The sequence below is a fragment of the Capricornis sumatraensis genome, chromosome 1 (assembly GCF_032405125.1).
Source record: "Capricornis sumatraensis isolate serow.1 chromosome 1, serow.2, whole genome shotgun sequence".
Taxonomy (NCBI): domain Eukaryota; kingdom Metazoa; phylum Chordata; class Mammalia; order Artiodactyla; family Bovidae; genus Capricornis; species Capricornis sumatraensis.
This window is the reverse complement of record NC_091069.1, coordinates 152,468,747-152,495,004: the sequence shown is the minus strand read 5'-3', so window position 1 is coordinate 152,495,004 and position 26,258 is coordinate 152,468,747. Positions and strand designations below refer to the sequence as shown.

The 26,258-nt window shown below is 37.9% G+C and overlaps 1 protein-coding gene across 1 annotated transcript in view; it reads left to right on the top strand.

The window, feature by feature from the left end:
• Positions 1 to 26,258, top strand: part of SENP7 (SUMO specific peptidase 7) — a 137,034-nt gene that overhangs the window by 3,469 nt on the left and 107,307 nt on the right. The window contains exons 2-3 of the mRNA XM_068976375.1: positions 16,685 to 16,737; positions 22,292 to 22,390. Of these exons, the coding sequence (XP_068832476.1) occupies positions 16,685 to 16,737; positions 22,292 to 22,390 (152 nt within the window). The remainder of the gene's footprint in view (positions 1 to 16,684; positions 16,738 to 22,291; positions 22,391 to 26,258) is intronic.

Here is a 26,258-nt window from a genome sequence, read left to right as displayed (position 1 = left end):
TAATTGGGCTTCCCCAGTGGCTCTGCAGTAAAGGATTTGCCTGCAATGTGGGCAACCTGGGTTCAATCCTGGGTTAAAAAGATCCCTTGGAGGAGAAAATGGCAACCCACTCCAGTATTCTTGCCTGGAAATTTCCGTAGACAGAAAAGCCTGGAGGGGTATAGTCTAAAGAGTCACCAAGAGTCAGATACAACTGATAACTGAATGCACGCGTGCATTCTAGGAATAACTGGAACTTGAATGACTGGAATGACATTTGTAGTCATGAGACTTTCATAAGTAACCAAAGATAGAAATTTGATTAATAAAACAAATTTTAAGTTAGAGGTATAAGGAAGGTGGATAGCATAGAAAGAGAAAATAAGACAAAGTTTCTTCTGTGAGTCTGTACTGCTGCTACTGCTGCTAAGTCGCTTCAGTTGTGTCCGACTCTGTGCAACCCCATAGACGGCAGCCCACCAGGCTCCCCCATCCCTGGGATTCTCCAGGCAAGAACACTGGAGTGGGTTGCCATTTCCTTCTCCAGTGCATGAAAGTGAAAAGTGAAAGTGAAGTTGCTCAGTTGTGTCTGACTCTTCGTGACCCCATGGACTACAGCCTACCAGGCTTCTCCGTCCATGGGATTTTCCAGGCAAGAGTACTGGAGTGGGGTGCCATCACCTCCTCTGGTGAGTCTGTACTAGGTTTTCCTAAACTTCCTGCTGAGCATGGAAGAATTAAGCCCGTTGCATAGTGTACTGCTCAGACCTCTTTTAGTTACAAGTAGCAGAAACCCAATTCCAATGGGTTTAAGCTAAACGCAAAACAAATATTTGTGAACTCATGTAATTGGCAACTATAGGAGCTGAATGGCTTCTGGCTTATTTGTTTTGGGTGCTGGTTCTCAAGGTATGGTCTGGGAATCTCTAGGTTCCCTGAGTTCCTTTTGGGTCTGTGGTCGGACTTTCTTAACTTTAAGGCATGGTTTGCCTTTTCCTCTTAATCTCCCACGTGTACAGAACAGTTTTCCAGAGGTTACATGACTTGTATCACAACAGAATGAATGCAGAAGCATATAGAGGAAGTCATCTGTCTTTCAGTAACTCAGATGTTAAAGAGCTGGGAGAAGTAAAATAAGGCCACTCTTCTTAATTTTTGGAAAAATAAAGTTGCTTAAAAACAAAAAATGTTAACATGCAATGTGCTTATTGTTTTTTAATGAATTATTATTAATAAACAGTCCATACATAGAAGTACCTCAAAATCTGATTACCTACTTTTCTGGAATATGGCTATGAATCAGGAATTAAATATAAAACACCTCTGAGCGTGAGAGGAGAGGGTATTTTTATATACTAAATCTCACTTATGAGAAGCTTCTGAAGGCTTTCTTTGTATCATATTGTGTTTATGTGTTTAAATTATTTATAACCCCAATAGAGATAAATATCTTATTTCCAAGTTCACAGCATATCAAAGTGAATTACATGGGGACACAGATTAAAAATTATTGGCACCAGAGACAGGTTACTGACAGTTGAATGAAATAATAATTTAAGTGCATGGGTCATTCATTCAAGGGAGAATGACCATTGGAAATGTTTAGCAACAGCAACAATATGACAGATATTATAGAGTCATAAATCACAACTTTCAAATGAATTTTTGAATTACAACAGGAAAGCTGAAGGAAATTTCAGGTTGTCAACTGTTCAGGCCACATCTTCGAAATCTTTGTTGATTCTCATTTGCACTTAAGGATAGATAATGTTTTTTGAGTACTTAGGTTCTAAACAGTGTGCTGAGAATTTTACAAATGTTGTAGTTCCTTCAAAAGCTTCCTGAGCTGGTTATTATTTCTGATTTACAGATGAGGAGCCTGGAATTAGGGATGGTAAGTAATTGTTAGCAATAAAAGAAGCAGAGCCAGGATTTAAAGTGTGGTTTTTCCGATTAGAAAATACAATTTTAATCTTTTTAACTCTCATAGGATGTTAGTGGACCTTACTTGGAAAAAAGAAGGTTTCATGGACAAATAAGTGTGACAACTGTAGTTATAAGAAAATGTTACATACTGCAGGATTTTTTGGAGCTTTTGCTATGCTGGTATACATTTTGCCTCTCCAAGAGAGTGACTGCACATGCAGTGTTTTTCAAACTTGATTGATTTTGAAACTCTTCTCTCAACCCTCAGTTTCATCTTGAGAATCTAGTGTCACAGGATGGTACACTTTTTAAAATAGGTCCAGGTGATATCTGCATATTGTGTATCATCCGGTGAACCATAATTGAAGTTCAAAACCAGAAGATACAGTTAATCATTGTAATATTACTTTATTTGCAGTGATGTTAGCCAAAGCCATTGGAGTAGATAGAATTACCTACAGGAAAACTATGGAGTGAGAAAAGTGTTGAATCACATGTATTTAATTTCAAAGTAAGGAGGAAGAAACACTGGTAAGCAGTTAGATAGGCAGATTAGAAGGAGTATGATAGGTTTGGGAAGAAAGGGAGAGTGAAAAACTGTAAGTCAGAGAGTTAAAGTAGTATGAGGATGCTGGATGTGGCAATTAGGTCCTTTTTTTTTTTTTTAAACCACTGATTTTAGTAGAGCAGTAGGAGAAAAGACAAATTTCAAGAGGCTAAATGAATGAGTGGTGTGAGGAAGCAGAAAATGAGATATGAAGGAAAGGAGTTTTCTGGAACAAGGAGTATAGAATCAGGTAGAAAGGATTTTTAAAAGAAAACTATAAAACTCAGATTTGTGTGGCCTGGGTAAGGGGTCAGTGGAGAGAGAAAGATACCAGGTGGAAGATAACTGATAAGGTGAGGTCCTAGCAGAAATGGGGGAGGAGAGACTCAAAGGACAGCTTGTTAAGACTTGCAGAAAGGAGGGAAGATGGATAAAGATACAGATAAATTTTGAGAAGGCTATTGCAGTCATGACTTATAAGTGAAATAGGAGTCAACATCATCTTTTGAGAAAGACTTTCAGATGGTATTTAGAGCTCAAAATAGAGTAGGAGGTCAATTATGAATGAATAAAACTTAACTAGTTTTGAAAAAGTCTTTGTTAAAATAAGTGTGACTCCATAGATAGTAGTGGTTTTGGTTATTAAAATTATGTGATTTTCTTTAACGGTGCTAAGCAGTCCTGGAGCAAGAATTGAGTGGGGGGGGGGTATAATTTACTTTTACTTAGGACTAAAGGGTGTTATAAGATGTGGGGGTAGCGTATGTGTTTAGTGTGAGTGAGAAAACAAAAGGGTCAAAGGACAGTATATTGTAGAATAGAGGTTCACATTTGTGAACTCCTGCATTGAGGCAGATTCTTTACTGTCTGAGCCACCTGGGAAGCCCACGAAGTGTAATGCTATTTCTTAAATCCATCCATTCATGAATGCATGTTGTGGAAATGGGAATGTGATGTGAAGTAGTTTGTTGGACTCAAGTAAATTAAGATGAGTCCATTGTATTGCATGAGTTGATTTTTGAACGTTTTAGAGCTTCAGTATGATGGTAGATTTTTAATGATAGGAAAACTATGAATCAAGTATCAGAGTATTTAGGAATGTTGGAGAGGCTGTTTGGTCAGTACAGGGCAATTACAATATGGATAAGGTAATAATACATACAAGTTACGGGAATTTTACTGTAGGAATTGTTGTGGTGAGGATTGAATATTAGTTGGAAGTGGTGGTGGGGGAGGAGGTTGTTAATCTCTTCCCCTATTTTTATAAATGGGAGAGGGATCTTGAGAGTGTCTTTATTTATTTATTTTTTGAGAGTGTCTTTAAAAATAGTGTAGTCAATAAAAATCTGTATAATTTAATTGTATAATTATGTAATAAAAGTATCCGTAATAAAAAGGATTCAGTTAAACTAAGGTGGAGGAAATGTTCAGTGAGAAGGATATAAGGAAAATGTATTGACTTGGGAAAGGAATTTGGTCAGCTAGGGAAGAGATAGAGAACAGTATAGATGATGACTATACCTCAATTAAAAAAAACAGAAAGTGAAAAGAATATTAAAAAGTAATGTACTCAAGGGTCAAGTTAAAAAAAAATGTAGTGGAAAGAGTAATGAGGCATTGTCTGAGATGAGAGAATAGCACTGTAATAAGCTGTAGGGATTGAAATATAGGGCGTTGAAATGTGATTCCCAGGCCTGGTGATAGAAGGGAAAGGATTGGAAAGTATATTAGAGGAATGTAGTAACACAAGGAGTGGTTTATAGGTAGGATTGAGTAGCTGTAAAGATGCCGACTGGAACATTGCTATAATGGTGCTGTCTCAAACTTGCCTGTCAGATGGCTACCTCTAATATGAGTTTTCAGTAATTTAGAAGACAGGCTAATATGAGCTGCTTCTTATTGATATGTAACATATGAACAAGTTCCATTCTGTGAGTGTGTTTGTAAGTCTAATAAAGTTAGCCTAGGTACCAAACTAACAGAATTGTCTGTACTGTAATCGGTTTATAATACTTTGCATACAAATAATACACAAAGAAACAAACACACTAAAAACATTTTTAATCTTACAGTACCTTGAAAAATACAGTAGTACAGTACAACAGCTGGTGTACAGGGGGTGGCATCGAGTGAACAGGCAATAAGAGTTACGGACTGGAGGAAGAAGAGGGTGGGAGATGGTAGAGCTGAAGGATCGTCAGCAATAGGAGATGGAGGGCAAGCTGCAGTTTCACTCACACCTGATGCTGATGGCACAGGATCTGGTTCCTTGCTGGATTCAGTTCTATCTAATCCTCTTGCTTCTGGACATCCTGGACTTGAATTAAAGATGCTGTACTACTATATACTGTAAAGTACACAAGAACACAGCCACTTGTAGAGGATGCAGGCATGTGACAGTATTCACCAGACATGTGAAGTAACTTACGTGTTTGGACATGCAAGTGCATATTGCATCTTTGAAAGTTCATGACTTGAAGGTTCATATGTAGGGGACCTGCTGTCCCTATGTTGGGTAATTCACTGTTTGGCTGCACTTAGCATCGCACTGTGCTCCCACCTATTTCTGCCTATCTAAAACTCATTATCCAAAACTTACTTCAAAATCCAGTTCAACTGTGCCTTTTAAGAACTATCTCCTAATTAACTCAAACTTAAAAATATTTCAAAAAATAATTCAAAATTAGAAAAAATATTCCTAATTTTGAACTTCAAAGTTCTCTGTACTTTTTATGTAAGCTTACCAGATTCCATCATCTATTCTAGCTGCTGAATTGTTTAATCTCTGCTGTTATCCTGTTAACCCTGTGACAGGGACTGTCTTATTTTTTATCCCCATAGCATCCAGCATACCTAGAGTGTGCTGGTTAACAATACCAACTCTGGACTCAGACCAGGGATAGATTAACATGGCGACCTTGGGCAAGTTATTTAGATTATTCAAACCTAACATCTTCATCTATAAAATGGTGATAATGCCATTACTGAATTCACAAGGCCTTTGTTAGGATTAAATAAAATAATGTGAGTAAAGTATTTAGCATAGTGCCTGGCAATGGAAATTATTGTTACTTAAAATAAATGTTTAGGGAATAAATAAGTGAATGAATGGCTCCACAAACTACTTGGGAAAAAGTCACGCTTTCTAATTAATTAACTTGTATATGTAAAGAATATATATATTTAGAATGGGATAACTAGCATTTTTCTATATGCTAATACAAATGCATTAATGTTTCTTAAAGAGGGATATTTTAGTATAAAATAAGTTATTTCTTTTACATATTTTATACTATTTGCCAGATATAATCTAAATATTTTAATATAGACAATCTCACTTTATTTTGAAGTATAGTTGGTTTACAATATTGTGTAAGTTTCAGGTGTCCAGCACAGTGATTCAGCTATATATATAGTGTGTATGTGTGTGTGTGTATATATATATATATATATATATATATGTTTTAGATTATTTTCCATTATGTTATTATAAGATATTGAATGTTATTTCCTGCGTCATATACTAAATGCTTGTGAGTATTTCTCCTTTGGTTATACAGTGAATCCTTATTGCATAATTATTTTATGTATAGTAGTTTGTGTCCGTTAATCCCATCAGTTCAGTTCAGTTGCTCAGTCGTATCCGACTCTGCAACCTCACGGACTGTAGCACACCAGGCCTTCCAGTCCATCACCAACTCCAGGAGTTTACTCAAACCCACTGAGTCGGTGATGCCATCCAACCATCTCATCCTCTGTCGTCCCCTTCTCCTCCCCCCTTCAATCTTTCCCAGCATCAGGGCCTTTTCCAGTGTATCAGTTCTTCCCATCAGCTTCAGCATCAGTCCTTCCAGTGAATATTCAGGACTGATTTCCTTTAGGATGGACTGGTTGGATCTCCTTGAATTCCAGAGGACTCCCAAAGAGTCTTCTCCAACATCACAGTTCAAAAGCATTGATTCTTCAGCACTCAGCTTTCTTTATAGCCCAACTCTCACATCCATACATGACTACTGGGAAAACCATAGCCTTGACTAGATGGACCTTTGTTGGCAAAGTAATGTCTCTCCTTTTTAATACGCTGTGTAGGTTGGTCATAACTTTTCTTCTAAGAACCAAGCGTCTTTGAATTTCATGGCTGCAGTCACCATCTGCAGTGATTTGGGAGCTGAAAATAATAGTCTCTCACTTTTTCCACTGTTTCCCCATCTATTTGCCATGAAGTAATGGGACTGGATGCCATGATCTTAGTTTTCTGAATGTTGAGCTTTAAGCCAACTTTTTCACTCTCCTCTTTCACTTTCATCAAGAGGCTCTTTAGTTCTTTGCTTTTTGCCATAAGGGTGGTCTCATCTGTGTATCTGAGGTTATTGATATTTCTCCCAGCAATCTTGATTCCAGCTTGTGCTTCTTCCAGCCCAGCGTTTCTCATGATGTACTCCGCATATAAGTTAAGTAAGCAGGGTGACAATATACAGCCTTGATGTATTCCTTTCTGTATTTGGAACCAGTCCATTGTTCTATATCCAGCTCTAACAGTTGCTTCCTGACCTGCGTAAAGATTTTTCAAGAGGCAGGTCAGGTAGTCTGGTATTCCCATCTCTTTCAGAATTTTCCACAGTTTGTTGTGATTCACACAGTCAAAGGCTTTGACATAGTAATAAAGCAGAAATAAATGTTTTTCTGGAACTGTTCTTGCTTTTTCGATGATCCAACGGGTGTTGGCAATTTGATCTCTGGTTCCTCTGCATTTTCTAAATCCTGCTTGAACATCTGGAAGTTCATCGTTCATGTACAGTTGAAGCCTGGCTTGGAGAATTTTGAGCATTACTTTGCTAGTATGTGAGATGAGTGCAATTGTGTAGTAGTTTGAGCATTCTTTGGCATTGCCTTTCTTTGGGATTGGAATGAAAACTGACCTTTTCCAATCCTATGGCCACTGTTGAATTTTCCAAATTTGCTGACATGTTGACAGATTTGCAGCACTTTCACAGCATCATCTTTTAGGATTTGAACTAGCTCAACTGGAATTCCATCACCTCCACTAGCTTGATTTGTAGTGATGCTTCCTAAGGCTCCTTGACTTCACATTCCAGGATGTCTGGCTCTAGGTGAGTGATCACACCATGATGATTATTTGGGTCATGAAGATCTGTTTTGTATAGTTCTTCGGTGTATTCTTGATACCTCTTCTTAATATCTTCTGCTTCTGTTATGTCCATACCGTTTCTGTACTTTATTGTGCCCATCTTTGCATGAAATGTTCCCTTGGTATCTCAAATTTTCTTGAAGAGATCTCTAGTCTTTCCCATTCTATTATTTTCCTCTAATTCTTTGCACTGATCACTGAGGAAGGCTTTCTTATTTCTCCTTGCTATTCTTTTGAATGCTGCATTCAAATGGGTATATCTTTCCTTCTCTCCTTTGCCTTTCGCTTCTCTTCTTTTCACACTATTTGTAAGGCCTCCCCAGACAGCCATTTTGCTTTTTTGCATTTCTTTTTCTTGGGGATGGTCTTGATCCCTGTCTCCTGTACAATGTCATGAACCTCTGTCCATAGTTCATCAGGCACTCTGTCTATCAGATCTAGTCCCTTAAATTTATTTCTCACTTCCACTGTATAATCGTAAGGGATTTGATTTAGGTCATACCTGAATGGCCTAGTGGTTTTCCCTTCTTCAATTTCAGTCTGAATTTGGAGAAAGGAGTTCATGGTCTGAGCCACAGTCAGCACCTGTGCTTGTTTTTGCTAACTATATAGAACTTCTCCATCTTTGTCTGCAAGGAATATAATCAGTCTTTGTTGTTGACCATCTGGTAATGTCCATGTGTAGAGTCTTCTCTTGTGTTGTTGGAAGAGAGTGTTTGCTATGACCAGTGCGTTCTCTTGGCCAAACTCTATTAGCCTTTGCCCTGCTAATCCCATATTCATAATTTATTCTCTCCTGCCCTTCCTTTCCCTTTTAATAACCATAACTTTGTTTTCCATGTCTATAAGTCTCATTTCTGTTTTGTATATAGATTCTTTTGTATTACCTTTTAGATTCCACATTCAAGTGATATCATGTCATATTTATCTTTTTCTGACTTGTTTCACTTAGTATGACAGTCTCTAGGTCCTTTTATGTCGCTGCAAATGGTAGTGTTTCATTTTTATGGTAATATTCCATTATGTGTGTGGAATATTTATCCATTTTATCTTTATCCATTTACTTGTTGACAGACATGTAGTTTGCTTCCATGTTTTGACTCTTATAAATAGTGCTTCTGTGAACACTGGGGTTGCTTGTATCTTTTTGGATTAGAATTTCCATCTTTTCTGGATATATGCCCAGGAGTGGGTTTACTGAATCATGGTAGCTCTATTTTTAGTTTTGTAAGGAACCCCCATACTGTATTTCATAGTGGCTGTACCAATTTAAGTTCCCACCAACAATGTAGGAGGGTTCCCTTTTCTCTACACCCTCTCGAGCATTTATTATTTGTAGCCTTTTTGATGATATTTATTCTTACTGGTGTGAGGCGATAGGTCATTGTGGTTTTGGTTTGCATTTCTCTATTAATTAGCAATGTTAAGTGATTTGGGCCATCTGTATGTCTTCTTTGGAGAAATGTCTACTTATATTGTCTGCCCATAGTTTGATTGTTTTTTGTTTTGTTTTTTTAAATATTGAGTTATATGAGCTGTTTGTATATTTTGGAAATTAAGCTCTTATCAGTCATGTTGTTTGCAAATATTTTCTCCCATTCCATAGGTGTCTTTTCATTTTGTTGATGGTTTCCTTTGCTGTGCAAAAGCTTTCAAGTTTGATTAGGTCCCATTTATTTATTTTTGCTTTTATTTTTTTGGGGAGATTAGCCTATCTCACTTTAATCTTAGCAATTGAAAAGCTGGATTATACTCCCCTTTTTAGAGATGAGAAACTGAGTCTCTGGATTAGGAAATGACAACCTGTTCCAGTATTCTTGCCTGCAAAACTCCATGGGCAGAGGAACCTGGTGGGCTACAGTCTATGGGGTCCCAAAGAGTTGGATACTACTAAGCATGCGTGGATGCAATTGAGTCTCAGGGAAGTCACAACTAGTAAGCCAAAATATAAATTTAGGTTTTCTGGCTTTAATAATTTTATTCTTGAGCACTGTGTTATACTAGACAGTCACAAGTAGAGGTACATCATATGTTTATTAAAATATTCCAACCAATCTTATATAGGTTGGAACAACTCAGTTATAAAAACCTCTAAAATTTTGGGAAATCACAATAGTATTAATTAAAAGAAATATGCAAAAATGTATAAACTTCGATTTAAGCAACTTGTATTACTTTAAAAGTATATTTATTTGTTAAAAAATGTTTATTTATTTATTTTGGGGTGTGTTGGGTCTTCGTTGCTGCACAGGCTTTTCTCTAGTTGTGGCAAATAGGGGCTACTCTTGCTGCAGAGAGTGAACTTCTCAGCACTGGCTTCTCTTCTTGTGGAGCACAGGCTCTGGTGCTCGGGGTTCAGTAGTTGTAGCACCTGGCCTCAGTAGTTGTGGCTCCTGAAGTCTATAGTCTCATCTCAGTATTTTTGGCGCATGGGCTTAATTTGCCCTGCAGCATCTTCCTGAATCAGGGATTAAACCCGTGTCTCCTGCAATGGCAGGCAGATTCTTTACCACTGAGCCACCAGGGAAGCCCTATATATTAAGTTGAAAATTGACTAGAAATTGAATTTATATAAGAAAGGCTTTCTTTCTATTTTTTTAAAGAAGTTCTTAACATTTACTTAAATGTTACTTGTTTTTGGCAGTTTAAGAAGTGCTACTTTATTGACAATTGTTTAAAATTATCAAAAGCTTAAGTATAGAAGTTAAAATGATTTTTATATCAGTGTTTACTCTAGGAAATGCATTTGATGAAACACTATTTTTATGAAATGAGATTAATTGTTTCAAGTATATAGATTTCTGGATAAGCTATAGCCCATTTGTTATAACTGTTACTTTAAAAGTTTTTTAATTATTAAGTTGAGGTATTACATATAGTCTCTTCATGGTTGCAGCAAACTCAAGGAAGCTGTGAGCCATGGGTGCAGGGCCACCCAGGATGGACAGGTCGTACTGAGGAGTTCTGACAGAAGGTGGTTCACTGGAGTAAGAAATCAGAGTCCACAGTAGTATTCTTGCTTGGAGAACCCCATGGACTGTATGAAAAGGCAAAAAGATATGTCTCTGGAAGATAAGCCCCCAAGGAGAGAAGTTGTCAGTAGCATATTGCTACTGGGAAAGAGCAGAGGGGAATTATGAATAGCTCCTGAAAGAATGAAGCAGCTGGACCAAAGTGGAAATGACGCTCAGTTGTGGATGTGTCTGGTGGTGAAAGTTAAGTCCTATGTTGTACAGAACAATATTGCATAGGAACCTGGAATATTAGGTCCATGAATCAAGGTAAACTGGACATGGTAGCAGGTTATGGCAAGAGAGAACATCAACATCTTAGAAATCAGCGAATTAAAATGGATGGTAATGGGTGAATTTAGACAACCATTGTATCTACCACTGTAGGCAAGAATTCCTTGGAAGGAATGGAGTAGCCTTCATAGTCAACAGAAGAGTTCAAAATGCAGTACTTTGGTGCAACCTGAAAAACGACAGAGGTCTGTCCCCTAACCGCTGATGGCAAAGAAGTTGAAGTTTAACGGTTCTAGGAAGACCTACAAGTCCTTGTAGAACTAACACCAAAAAAAAAAAAAGATATCCTTTTCATCACAGGGGACTGGAATGCAAAAGTAGGAAGTCAAGAGATACCCAGAATAACAAGCAAGTTTGGCCTTGCAGTACAGAATGAAGCAGGGTAAAGGCTAACAGTTTTATCAGAAAACATGATCATAGCAAACACCCATTTCCAGCAACCTAAGAGATGATTCTACACATGGACATCACCAGATGGTCAGTACTGGAATCAGATTGATGTTCTTTGCAGCGAAAAATGAGAGGATCTATACAGTCAATAAAAACAAGACCTGGAGCTGATCGTGGCTCAGATCATGAGTTCCTTATTGCAAAATTCAGGCTTAAAAGAAGAAAGAGGAAAAAACAATAGGCCATTCAAATATGACCTAAATCAAATCCTTGAAGGTGATGAATAGATTCAAGGGATTAGATCTGGTAGAGAGAGTGCTTGAAGAACTGAGGACAGAGGTTCATAACATTGTACAATAGGCAGTGACCAAAACCACCCTAAAGAAAAAGAAATGTAGGAGGTGGTTGTTGTAGGAGACTTTACAAATAGCTGAGAAAAGAAGATAAGTGAAAAGCAAGGGAGAAAGGGAAAGATACACCCAACTGAATTCAGAGTTCCAGAGAATAGCAAGGAGAGATAAGAAGGCCTTTTTAAATGACCTTTAAATGTAAAGGTGGTTGTTGTAGGAGGCTTTACAAATAGCTGAGAAAAGAAGATAAGTGAAAAGCAAGGGAGAAAGGGAAAGATACACCCAACTGAATTCAGAGTTCCAGAGAATAGCAAGGAGAGATAAGAAGGCCTTTTTAAATGACCAATGCAAAGATATAGAGGAAAACAGTAAAATGGGGACTATTGGAGATCTCTTCAAGAAAGTTGAAGATACCAAGGCAACATTTCTTGCAAGGAAGGGCATGATAAAGAACAGAAATGGTGAGACCTAACAGAAGCAGAAGATCTTAAGAAGAGGTGGCAAGAATATACAGAAGAACTATACAGAAAATGTCTTAATGACCCAGATAACCATGAGGGTATGATCACTCACTGAGAGCCAGACATCCTGGAATGTGAGGTCAGGTGGGTCTTAGGAAGTGTTACTATGAACAAAGTGAGTGGATATGATGGAATTCCAGCTAATCTATTTAAAATCCTAAAAGATGATGCTGTTAAAGTACTGTACTCAATATATATCAGCAAATTTGGAAAACTCAGCAGTGACCACAAGACTGGAAAAGGTCAGTGTTCATTCCAATCCCAAGGAAGGGTGATGCCAAAAAATGTTCAAACTGTGGTACAGTTGCTCTCATTTCACATGCTGGCAAGGTTATCCTCAATTGTTCAAGCTAGGCTTCAGCAGTATGTGAACTGAGAACTTCCAGATATGCCAGCTAGGTTTTGAAGAGTCAGAGGAAACAGAGATCAAATTCATTGTATCATGGAGAAAGCAAGGGAAGTCCAGAAAAAACATCTGTTTCTGCTTCATTGACTACATTAAAGCCCTTGACTGGGTGGATCACAACAAACTGTGGAAATTGTTAAAGAAATGGGAATACCCCACAACCTTACCTGCCTCCTGAGAAACCTGTAAGTGGGTCAAGAAAAACAACAGTTAGAACTGGACATGAAACAATGGATTGGTTCAAAATTGTGAAAGGAGTACGACAAGGCTGTATATTGATACTTTGTTTATTTAACATATATGGAGAGTACATCATGTGAAATGCTGGGCTGGATGAATCACAAGCTGGAATCAAGATTGCCAGGAGAAATGTCAACAATGTCAGATATGCAGATGATACCACTCTAATGGCAGAAAGTGAAGAGGAAGTAAAGAGCCTCTTGGTGAAAGTGAAAGAAGAGAGTGAAAAAGCTAACTTAAAACTCAACATTAAAAAATTAAGATCATGGCATCCGCTCCCATCACTTCATGGCAGATAGAAAGGGGAAAAGTAGAAGCAATGACAGATTTTCTTTTCTTGGGTTCCAGAATCACTGAGGTCGGTGACTGCAGTCATGAAATTAAGACACTGGCCCCATGGAAGGAAAGCTTTAACAGACCTAGACAGTGTATTAAGAAGCAGAGACATCACTTTGCTGATAAAGTTCCGATTAGTCAAATCTATGTATGGGTGTGAGAGTTGGACTGTGAAGAAAGCTGAGCACCGAAGAATTGATGCTTTTGAACTGTAGTGTTGGAGAAGACTCTTGAGAGTCCCTTGGACTGCAAGGAGATCCAACCAGTCCATTCTGAAGGAGATCAGCCCTGGGATTTCTTTGAAACTCCAGTACTTTGGCCACCTCACGCGAAGAGTTGACTCATTGGGAAAGACTGTGATGCTGGGAGGGGTTGGGGGCAGGAGGAGAAGGGGACGACAGAGGATGAGATGGCTGGATGGCATCACTGACTCGATGGACGTGAGTCTGAGTGAACTCTGGGAGTTGGTAATGGACAGGGAGGCCTGGCATGCTGCGATTCATGGGTCACAAAGAGTCGGACACGACTAAACTGACTGACTGATGGTTTTTCCAGTAGTCATGTATGGTTGTGAGAGTTGGACCATTCAAAAAGACCGAGTCCTGAAGAATTGATGCTTTTGAATTGTGGTGCTAGAGAAGACTCTTCTGAGTCCCTTGGATGGCAAGGAGATAAAACCAGTTAATCCTTAAGAAAATCAACCCTGAATAGTCCTTGGAAGGACTGTTGCCAAAGCTGAAGCTCCAATACTTTGTCCACCTAACGTGAAGAACCCACTTATAGGAAAAGACCCTAATGCTGGGAAAGATTGAAGGCAAAAGGAGAACGGGGTAGCAGAAGATTAGATGGTTAGATAGCATCACTGACACAATGGACATAAATTTGAGCAAACTCTGGGAGATATTCAAGCTGACAGGAACCTGGCTTGCTGCAGTCTACAGGGTCACAAAGAGTCAGACACAACTTAGTGAGCAAACAATTACATGTGACATAGTACCATGTCTTTGATGTTTGATGACTTTTTATACTTGTATACATAAACCTGTATAGCTATCACATAGTTCAAGATTGGAACATTTTGAGCATCTCAGAAGACTAACTTGTATCCTGTCCCAGTGAGTTAGTTGTCTCCCTGTTTGGGTACTTGCACCATCCTAACTAATATCATCGTAGATTTGTTTTACCCATTCTTGAATTCCACATAAATGTCTGTGAGATGTATTCATATTGTGCATAGCAGTTATTCATTCTTTTTATTACTATGTAATTTTCTGTTGTATAAAAAATTTTATTCATGTAGTTTTCTGTTGTATACAAAGGTCTATTCTTGCTCCTGTGATGGATATTTGGATTGTTTTTAGGTTTCGTCATTAAGAACAAAGATAGCATTTTTATACATGCCTGTTTTATAGGATAGCATTTTTATGCCTTTTAGAGGCATAGTCACTCATTTCTTTTGGTTAAATATCTATTAATGTTATTGTTGGACATTAAGTAAGCAGGTGTCTAACTTTAGAAGATACTGACTGACAAAGTAGATGTATTCATTTACCCTCACACAAGCAGTATGTGAGACTTCTAGTCATATAGAATATGACCAATTACCAATACTTGATATTGTTAAAAAAAAACTTGATATTGTTTGTCTTTTTAATTTTACAAGGGTAAATGATGTTCTATTGATATTTTAGCTTGGTGGCTCTGAGGTTAAAGCGTCTGCCTGCAATGTGGGAGACCTGGGTTCGATCCCTGGGTTGGGAAGATCCCCTGGAGAAGGAAATGGCAACCCACTCCAGTATTCTTGCCTGGAGAATCCCATGGACGGAGGAGCTTGGTGGGTCCACGGGGTTGCAAAGAGTCGGACACGACTGAGTGACTTCACTTTCACTTTCACTTTTCCCTAGTAATAATGAAATTGAGGTACTTTATGGATTTCTTTGGAGGGAATGATGCTGAAGCTGAAACTCCAGTACTTTGGCCACCTCATGCTAAGAGTTGACTCATTGGAAAAGACTCTGATGCTGGGAGGGATTGGGGGCAGGAGGAGAAGGGGACGACAGAGGATGAGATGGCTGGATGGCATCACTGACTCGATGGACGTGAGTCTGAGTGAACTCCGGGAGTTGGTGATGGACAGGGAGGCCTGGCATGCTGCAATTCATGGGTTGCAAAGAGTCGGACACGACTGAGTTACTGAACTGAACTGAATAATGAGTAGATACTTCATATGTTTATTGGCCATTTGGACTTTTTAAAATTTTTTATGAAGTACCTATTCGAGGGTTTTGCCCATTGTGAACACTGGGTTGTCTTGCCTTTGCTTTATAGGAGTTCTTTATGTATTCTGGTTATGAATCCTTTGACAGATACATGTATTACACAGTATTAGCTATAGTCATCATGCTGTACATAGATAACTGCATCATAAATCATCTTCTTCCATTTTGCAGTTTGCTTTCTCATTCAGTGATCAGATTTGGTGAACAAAAGTTTTTAATTTTAATGAAGTTGAGTTTATTAATCTTTTCCTTTATGATTAGTACTACTTGAATCTTGTTGGAAAAATCCTTACCAACCCCAAGATCATGACTATATTCCCTTCGTTTTTATTCTAGAAGCTTTATTTGTCTTTGACATTTAAATCTTTGATCCATTTATAAATAATTTTTGTCTATAATATGTTTATTATTTATTTGTTTACATCATTTTGTTATAAAATTGCTTCAGCATTACTCATGGGAAAGATCATCCCTTCCTCACTGAATTGCAGGGGGTGTATTTGTCTTAAATAAGTGACCACATGTGTGGATCTCTATGATTGATTTTTATTATGAAATTTGTGAGAAATTCCAGTGAATTGTAAGTTCCAGGAAGACTTAAACTGTGTTAAATTTGCTCGCTACCCAATACCCACTGGCTGGCACAGTGCCAGGCACATGATAAACATTCAATACGTATTTGCTGACTGAATAAAAGAATCATTCATGTTGATTTTTGGCAGAAACCAACAAAATTCTGTCAATCAATTATCCTTCAGTTAGAAAAATAAATTAAAAAAAAAACAAAACAAAGAACATCCGTTAGGAAGTCTGAAAAATGGTGAAGAAAGATCTAAGCTGTTTTCTTTTGCATAGATGCTTAGATATGTAGCCCTTACCCTCTGCTCTCCTCTCCCATAGCCCCCTTGTTCCCCATTATAAGAATTTATCTAGTCTTACAGTTCAACCAAAATACATCAAAGACTTCTTGGATACTAGGATTTTTGCCAGGGAATTTCTTACTTAGTTCTTACAGTCAGCTACCTATCGTATTTCAGTTGTCATTATACATATATTGTTTAATCAAGAAATTTTATGAGAATCTGTTACTCTTCTGTTTATTTTTAATCTTTATGTAAGTCCTTCAGGTTCTGTGAAGTGTATGATTATAAATTGTAAATCTAACAAGAAAAGTTACTTTAAGACAGAAGACAGCTATGAAAGGATTAATTCTGTTCTGTTGTTTCTTAATGCTAATTTTTATCATGTCTTTGTAGAAATTGTCACAGAAGGGAAAAGGAAAAAGCCTTCGTCTTCAGAGTTACATAAGGTATGTATTAGTTTTGCTCTTAACTTTTGGATTATCTTTAGAGTTAATAATATTTAAAGTATTTTGGTATTTGTCTTTTCAATACAATTTTAAAGAAAATACTGTAAATCTATAACTAATCAGTGTTTTTTGGGGGATGTGTTAGTCCTTCAGTCATGTCCAACTCTTTGCAACCTCATGGCCTCCAGGCTTCTCAGTCCAGGGAATTCTCCAAGCAACAATAACTGGAGTGGGTAGCCATTTCCTTCTCCAGGGGATCTTGCTGACTCAGGGATTGAACTTAGGTCTTCTTTACCATCTGACCCACCAGTGGTATATCCTAATTAATCAAGGGTTAACTAGAAAATAGGAAATCCTTTCTGGGACCAGCCTTGTTTAAATCATTATAAAATTTACTAGTATACTTTTCAAATATTATTTTAAATTTATATAAAACATACTCATTTATTTGATGATCAAATATATTAGAGTACCTCAGGTGCATTCATTTATGATACTGTAGATGTTGAAGAGTTGTATTCAAGTTATGCGCTGAAAGTTACTATTTGGTATATATCTTTTTAAACATATTTTTTCATTTATTTCTTTCATATAAGCCAGGAGTAGCAAAACAGGCAAAATGAGGTTTCTACCTACCTAGAAGGTGTTGAAAAAGATTTAATCTGTTTTTAGAAAGATAATCTTTTTTCCTATAGAATTTTGTGATTTAATGCCATAGTTCCTTGATTTGCATTATAATAATTTATTAGTGACTTTTCTCTGAAGCAGTCTAATTATACGCAAATAACTTTAATTTGGCACAGTTTTTGGAAAAAAAGAGTGAGAAGAAGATATAAAGGAGGGTTGTGAAATCAAGAGTACCTTGCAAGACCACATAGAGAGTGTAGCTTTGGGTACTCTTATTCTACCTTTGCTTACTTCAGATTTGTGGGGTGTGGTTTATTCATTTAATTTTCTGGATTTAGTGAATTCCCTGGTGGTCCAGTGGTTGGGACTTTGTCATTTCACTGCTGTGGGTCTGGGTTCAGTTTCTGGTTGGAAACTAAGATCCTGCAAGCCATGCCAGGCAGCAAAAAATAAAAGGAAAAAATCTGGATTTAGCTTAAGTGAGATAAAGGAGTTAAAAAGGAGATTTTACATTGCTTCTGTGCGTGTATGTGTGTCCGACTCTTTGCAGTCCCATAGATTGTAGCCCATCAGGCTCCTCTGTCCATGGAATTTTCTGGGCAAGGATTCTGGAGCAGTTTGCAATTTGCTACTCCAAGGTATCTTCTTGACCCAGGGATTGAGCCCACGTCTCTTGCATTTGCAGGCAGATTCTTTACCACTGTGCTCCCTGGGAAGCCCATTACCTTGCTACTATACCCAGTTTTATTTATTTATTTAATTAAAAATCTTTATTGGAGTATAGTTGATTTACAGTGTTGTGTTAGTTTTAGGTGTACAGCAAAGTGAATCAATTATATGTACATGTATCCACTCTTCAACATTCTTTTCCCATATAGGTCATTACAGACTATTGAGTAGAGTTTCCTGTGTTATATAGTTGATCCTTATTAGTTATCTATTTTAAATGTAATAGTGTGTGTATGTGGAGAAGGAAATGGCAACACACTCCAGTATTCTTGCCTGGGAAATCCCATGGGCAGAGGAGCCTGGTGGGTTACAGTCCATGGGGTCGCAAAGCATCAGACACAACTTAGCAACCAAACAACAACAGTGTGTATATGTCAGTCTCAATCTCATAGTTTATCTTTCCTTCCTACCCCTTTTCTCCTCTGGTAACTGTAAGGTTGTTTTCTATGTCTTTGACTCTATTCCTGTTTTGTAAATAGGTTCATTTGTACCATTTTTTAGATTCCACAAATAAGCAATGTCATATGATATCTGTCTTTCTCTGTCTGACTTACTTTACTCAGTATAACAATCTCTAGGTCCATCCAGTTCAGTTCAGTCGCTCATTCGTGTCCGACTCTTTGTGACCCCATGAATCATAGCACGCTTGTCCATCACCTGTCCAGCACGCCAGGCCTCCCTGTCCATCACCAACTCCCGGAGTTCACCCAAAAGTTCATGTGCATCGAGTTGGTGATGCTATCCAGCCATCTCATCCTCTCTCATCCCCTTCTCCTCCTGCCCCCAATCCCTCCGAGCATCAGGGTCTTTTCCAGTGAGTCAACTCTTCGCATGAGGAGTTTCAGCCTCAACATCAGTCCTTCCAATGAACACCCGGGACTGGTCTCCTTTAGGATGGACTGGTTGGATCTCCTTGCAGTCCAAGGGATTCTCAAGAGTCTTCTCCAGCACCAGAGTTCAAAAGCATCAATTCTTCGGCGCTCAGCTTTCTTTATAGTCCAACTCTCACATCCATACATGACCACAGGGAAAACCATAGCCTTGACTAGATGGACCTTTGTTGGCAAAGTAATGTCTCTGCTTTTGAATATGCTGTCTAGGTTGGTCATAACTTTCCTTCCAAGGAGTAAGCATCTTTTAATTTCATGGCTGCAGTCACCATCTTCAGTGATTTGGGAGCCCCCCAAAATAAAGTCCGACACTGTTTCCACTGTTTCTCCATCTATTTGCCATGAAGTAATGGGACCAGATGCCATGATCTTAGTTTTCTGAATGTTGAGCTTTAAGCCAACTTTTTCACTCTCCTCTTTCACTTTCATCAAGAGGCTTTTTGGTCCCTCTTCACTTTCTGCCATAAGGGTGGTGTCATCTGCATATCTGAGGTTATTGATATTTCTCCCAGCAATCTTGATTCCAGCTTGTGCTTCTTCCAGCCCAGAATTTCTCATGATGTATTCTGTATAGAAGTTAAATAAGCAGGGTGACAATATACAGCCTTGACGTACTCCTTTTCCTCTTTGGAACCAGTCTGTTGTTCCATGTCCAGTTCTAACTGTTGCTTCCTGACCTGCATATAGGTTTCTCAAGAGGCAGGGTAGGTGGTCTGGTATTCCCATCTCTTTCAGAATTTTCCACAGTTTATTGTGATCCACAGTCAAAAGCTTTGGCATAGTCAATAAATCAGAAATAGATGTTTTTCTGGAACTCAACTGCTTTTTCCATGATCCAGCGGATGTTGGCAATTTGATCTCTGGTTCCTCTACCTTTCCTAAAACCAGCTTGAACATCTGGAAGTTCACGGTTCACGTATTGCTGAAGCCTGGCTTAGAGAATTTTGAGCATTACTTTACTAGCGTATGAAATGTGTGCAGTTGTGCGGTAGTTTGAGCATTCTTTGGCATTGCCCTTCTTTGGGTTTGGAATGAAAACTGACCTTTTCCAGTCCTGTGGCCGCTGCTGAGTTTTCCAAATTTGCTGGCGTGTTAAGTGCAGCACTTTCACAGCATCATCTTTTAGGATTTGAAATAGCTTAACTGGAATTCCATCACCTCCACTAGCTTTGTTGGTAGTGATGCTTTCTAAGGCCCACTTGACTTCACATTCCAGGATGTCTGGCTCTAGGTGATTGATCACACCATCGTGATTATCTGGGTCATGAAGATCTTTTTTGTATAGTTCTTCTGTGTATTCTTGCCATGTTGTTGCAAATGCTATTTCATTCTTTTTTATGGCTGAGTAATATTCCATTGTATATATGACCACATCTTCTTTATCGATTCCTCTGTTGGTGGACGTTTAAGTTGCTTCCACCTACTAACTTTTGTAAATAGTGTTGCAGTGAACATTGGGATGCATGTATGTTTTCAGAGTATGGTTTTCTTCAGTTATATGTCCAGGAGATACGGTAGCTCTAGTTTTAGTTTTTTAAGGAACCTCCATACTATTCTTCCCAGTAGGTATATCAATTTGCATTCCCACCAGCAGTCTAGGAGGGTTCCTTTCTCTTCACACCCTCTTCAGCATTTACCATTTGTAGATTTTTAAAAATAATTTTATCTATTTATTTTTGGCTTCACTGAGTCTTTGTTGCTGCATTCAGGCTTTCTCTGGATGCTCTAGAGCGAGTGCTCGTCTGTAGTTGCAGTGCGCAGGGTTTTCATTGTGGTGGCTTCTCTTGTGGAGGAGTGTAGGTTCTAGGATGTGTGGGCTTCAGTAGTTGTGACTTGCAGGCTCCAGAGCTAAGGCTCAGTGGTTCTGGCACATGGGCTTAGTTTCCCCATGGCATGTGGGATCTTCCCAGAGCAGGGATCAAAGTGGTATCCCCTGCATTGCAAGGTGGATTCTTAATCACTGGACCACCAGGGAAGCCCTTTTGCTTTACTCATATTGAAACCATTTTATGGTGTTACTGATTGTAGTTGATACAGCGCTTATTATGCATGCTGAGTCACTTCAGTCACATCTGACTCTTTGCAACCCTATGGATTGTAGCCCACCAGGCTCCTCTGTCTATGGGATTTTCTGGGCAGGAATACTGGAGTGGGTTGCCATGCCCTCCTTTAGGGGATCTTCCAGACCCAGGGACTGAACCCATGTCTCTTACGTCTCCTGCATTGGCAGGTGTGTTCTTCACCACTCGCACCACCTGGGAAGCCTGATGCTTATTATATTGGAAGCCCAGTGCTTATTTTATGTTATATAATAAGCTAAACTTGATGCTTAACCATCATTTATAATGTGAAAGTTAAATTATTTAAGTTCTAAACAGAAGATTTCAAGCTTGTGGCTACAATCCATCCATTCATTTGTTTATTCAGTGTATTGTAAGCCATTCACTTTGGAATATAAAGGTGACTAAGTCAGAATACACTCTTTTAGTCCCTTCATAGTCTGGTGAAGAAGACAAACATGTAGATAAATGATTATAATATAGCATGATATGTGTAATACAAACTACCAAGTACTAATACCCAGAGAAAGGAAAGCCCTGGTATGGGAGTGACAGTTGTGTGAATAAGAATAATTTTTTGCAGAATCTGAGGTATTTAATAGGGGAGAAATAGAGCGAAGAGCATTCTAGGTTAAAGGAGCAGTATATACAGAGGTCTAGAGATGTATGCCTCAAGAAGGTTGAGTAAACTCAATGTGGTTAAGGTGTAAAGTTTGTGATGTGTGAGTGACATTAAAGAGCCCAGATTGTTAAGAGTTGCATCTGTAAGTAATGGGCACCATTGCTGTAGTTTAAGATTGTAGCCGTAATTAGATTTGTGTATTAGAGAGCTCTGGGGGTAGTGTTTGAGAGATTAGAAGAGGAAGAAACTGCAAGTAAGAGTAGTTAAATAGTTACTGTGATACCTCATTTATCTACTTTTATACTGAGTGAAAGAGGCTTTTTGTAAAATCATATTTAACTACTGCTGCTACTGTTAAGTTGCTTCAGTCATATCCAACTCTGTGCGACCCCATAGACGGCAGCCTACCAGGCTCCCCCGTCCGTGGGATTCTCCAGGCAAGAACACTGGAGTGGTTTGCCATTTCCTTCTCTGCATATTTAACTACTTATAAATTAAGCACTGAACTTAAAACTCTTTAAAAGTAATAGCAAAATATTAATGCAGGTAATGTAGTGGTTCTGTTAGCTCATTCAGCTCTTACTTATATTTCAATTAAACTAAGTATTTTCTCATTTTGGTTTCAGATAACAAAGATATTAAATGCAAAACCAGAGGATGTTCATGTTCAGTCACCACTGTCCAAACTCAGAAGCTCAGAACACTGGGATGTTTCTTTGCAGGGGGTAAATAAAAACTCTCTTCTTATAAGTATATGGGGTTTTAAAATATTTTAATGAAGCTGAATTTTTATTTTCTTACATGTTCTTTTTTTTATTTTCTTGTATTACATAATTGCAGGTTTTAAATTAATTTATTTCTGGCATATGTTGAAATCATGCTTTGAGGTTAGGGTCATTTTTCAGTTTAAATCTAAGAATAGTGTATTGTGCATGGTTGTTTTCTTCATGAAATTTAAATCTCATTATTATATATTGTATTTTAAATTTATGATAATATTAAGCTTATTAAAGGAGAAGGAAATGGCAACCTACTCCAGTATTCTTGCCTGGAGAATACCACGGACGGGGGAGCCTGGTGGGCTGCCGTCTATGGGGTCGCACAGAAGACCCATGCACAGAAGAGCTTCGAGGTACAGTCCATGGAGTTGCAGAGAGTCAGACATGACTGAGCAACTAACGCTAATGCTAAACTTATTAAAATCCCTTGCTTTTTTTATTTTGTAAATTTAAGAGGGTATATTGTAAAAAGTGACACAATTATTTTAAAAGATAGCCTGATTATAAATCTGCACCAATTTTATCACTTTTAATTATTACTATAGAGTTCTTATAAGTCAGGCTTGCTGCTAAGTCACTTCAGTCGTGTTCGACTCTGTGTGACCCCATAGACGGCAGCCCACCAGGCTCCCCCATCCCTGGGATTCTCCAGGCAAGAACACTGGAGTGGGTTGCCATTTCCTTCTCCAATGCATGAAAGTGAAAAGTGAAAGTGAAGTCACTCAGTCGTGTCTAACTCTTCATGACCGCATGGACTGCTGCCCACTCCTCTGTCCATGGGATTTTCCAGGCAAGAGTGCGGGAGTGGGGTGCCATTGCCTTCTCCAAAGTAAGGCTAAAGATAGCACTTTATATGTTCTTTTTTCTTTTCTTGACTGGCACTACTCATGGTCGGTGTTTTAAAACTGGAATTTTTTTCTCAGATTTTCCAGTTATCTGTTTGAGAATATACATACTGGTCAACTAGTTTTATTGGTCTACATTTCTAACATAATGAAATACCACAGGTTGGTGGCTTAAACAACAGAAAGTTATTTTCTCATAGATCTGGAGGCTGGAAGTCCAAGATCAAGGTGCGGGCAGGGTTGTTTTCTCTAAGGCCTGTTTACTTGGCTTATAGATGGCCACCTTCTTGCTGTGTTCTCATGTGGCCTCTTTTCTGTGCACACACATCCCTGGAGTTTCTTCCTCTTCCTATAAGGACACTAGTCTTGTAAATTATGTTCCCACCCTTTTGACCCCATTTAAACATAAACTCCCTGTGTAAAGTCCCTATCTTCACGTATATACATTTTAAAAGTGCGGACGTCAACATGAGAATTTTGAAGGGGACAGTTTAGCTCATAATGGTAGTATTTTAGGATAACAGATGTTATGTCACCTTGAATATATGTATTTTTATGTTATAGACAAGAAAAATTAACCATTTATTAAAACTTGCTCTCAGAGGAAAGATTAGCTGTTAGTATTAGTTGCTTTAACATTATTTATTTATTTATTTGTTTATTTTGACTGTGCTTCATGGCCTGTGGGATCTTGGTTCCCTGACCAGGGATTGAAAAGTACAGTTTTCTAGCCACTGGACCACCAAGGAATTCCCTAATGTTATTTAAAATTTTAGTTATTAAATAATACATTTGTTTTTTATACAGGGTATAGAAAAGGAAAATAATAAATGGGACTATTTCCTGAATGCAGTCACTACTGACAGGTTTTTTTTTTTTCATTCCTTTCAAGAAGAAAAAAGCATGCTGCCCATGTATGACTGTACATTTTTTGATCATTGCTGAAGAGGGATCATGAAATACATCTTGTTCTATGTTTTGCCATTTTTAGTTAGTAATATTTTAATATTTTTTTTTCTGTTTTAACACATTTAGATGTACCTCTTTTGCTTATTTTTTATTGGCTTTACAATACTCCCCAAATATACTATATCCAATAATTTAGTCACTTAGTGCACTGATATTAGACAGTTTGGTTGTTTCTAGAGTTTTACTAATATAAATAGTATTGCAGAAACCTTTATTTTTCATAAACAGGGAACCATTTTTGAGTGGGATTACTAGGTATAGGGAAGTTTGTATATTAAATTTTTATAAATACTGAAAAATTATCTCAGAAAATTTGTACCAATATGTATTCCACCAATGAGAGATCCCATATTTCTACAAATTTACTAGTTAGTACTGAATGTTATCATGTAGTGAAATTGTTGCTAACAGAAGGAAAAAATACATTATTTTAGGAAAATTTTATCTATATTTGCATATTTTATTTTATGCTTTGGAATACTGAATGGAGTAAAAATATATCATTTTAAATACACACAGTCTAAGTAAATGGATGTGATATGAATTTGTTTTCTTAAGAAGTGTCTTACTAAATGTGTTTCTTCCTCTACACTTGGGTCATATAATCTTTCTTTAGTTTTTGGCCTTCAAGAGGCAGACGTGGGTCACCAGAGAGCTCTTTAGGTATTAGGTCTCTATGTTATACAGTCTGCTTTCTTCTCTTTCCTTAACTCCTCTTTGTTTCAGCAGGCTTCTTTTCCTTAGAAGTAACAACTTATTTTCTCTTGTTCTCTCTGACCCACTAAGTGAAACAGGGCCTCCTCAGCCTCCTCAGAGACAAATTTTTTTTTCCTATGACTAGTTTCCTATACTAGTTGGATGTCTTCTTTAGGATAGTGATACTTAACTTCTGGGAAATCTACATCATATTTGAGGTTTGAAGTGGCAAATGTGTCAGCATTACCTTGGTCCCTTGTTGCTTTAGATGTAACAGTATTTGTTAAATGTGCTTCACAGTTTGTAGACTTTGAGGTGGTATCAAAATCTTGCTTCGTGGTTTCTCCCACACACCACCGTACCTTTCAATGAAAGAAAAAGGGATAAATGCCAGTTTCCATAATCTTTAGCAGAATTTTAACTTGTTTGTTTGTGTTTTTTACTGAGATATATAAAACATCTTAGGCATATAATTGGATGAGCTTTAATTAATATAACATATGCAACCAATATCTCAGTGAAATAGAGCATTGTCATGAGTCTTAAAAGTTCACTTTGCCCTTACCCTTGTATCTTTTCTTTGCCTGTTGTCTCTATTCCCACCCTGTTCTGGACAACTGATTTTTTAATTTCTATATTTGTAAGATAGTTTTGCCTGTTTTTTCAGTGTATACTCTTTTGTGTTGCCTTCTTTTGCTTAGTAAAATGTTGTTGCTCATTTTTGTTTTGTACCTATTAGTAGTTTGTTGCTTTTTATTGCTGAGCAATATTCTATTATATGAGTATAATGCAGTTCATTTATCTAATTCTTCTGTTGGTGAACTTTGGGACTTTTAATTTGTTTTGCCCTGATACCAATGGTGTTAAAATATTTTCATATTTTTTTAATTAGAGTGTACTTGCTTTACAATGTTGTGTTAGTTTCTTCTGTACAGAAAAGTGAATCAGCTCTATGTGTACATTTGTTGTTTAGTTGCTAAGTCATTTTATTTGTTTATGTGACTTGAACAGGCAGTAAGTCACGTCCTACTTTTTTGCAACTCCATGAACTAAATATATAGCCCACTAGGCTCCTCTGTCCATGGGATTTCCCAGGCAGAATACTGGAGTGAGTGGCCATTTCTTTCTCCAAGGAATCTTCCTGACCCAGGGATTGAACTCGAGTCTCCTGCACTGGGGAGGCAGATTCTTTACCACTGAGTCAGCAGGGAAGCCCATATTTATACATATATCTCCTGTTTTTTGGATTTCCTTCCCATTTAGGTCACCACGGAACACTGAGTAGAGTTCTCTGTGGTCTACAG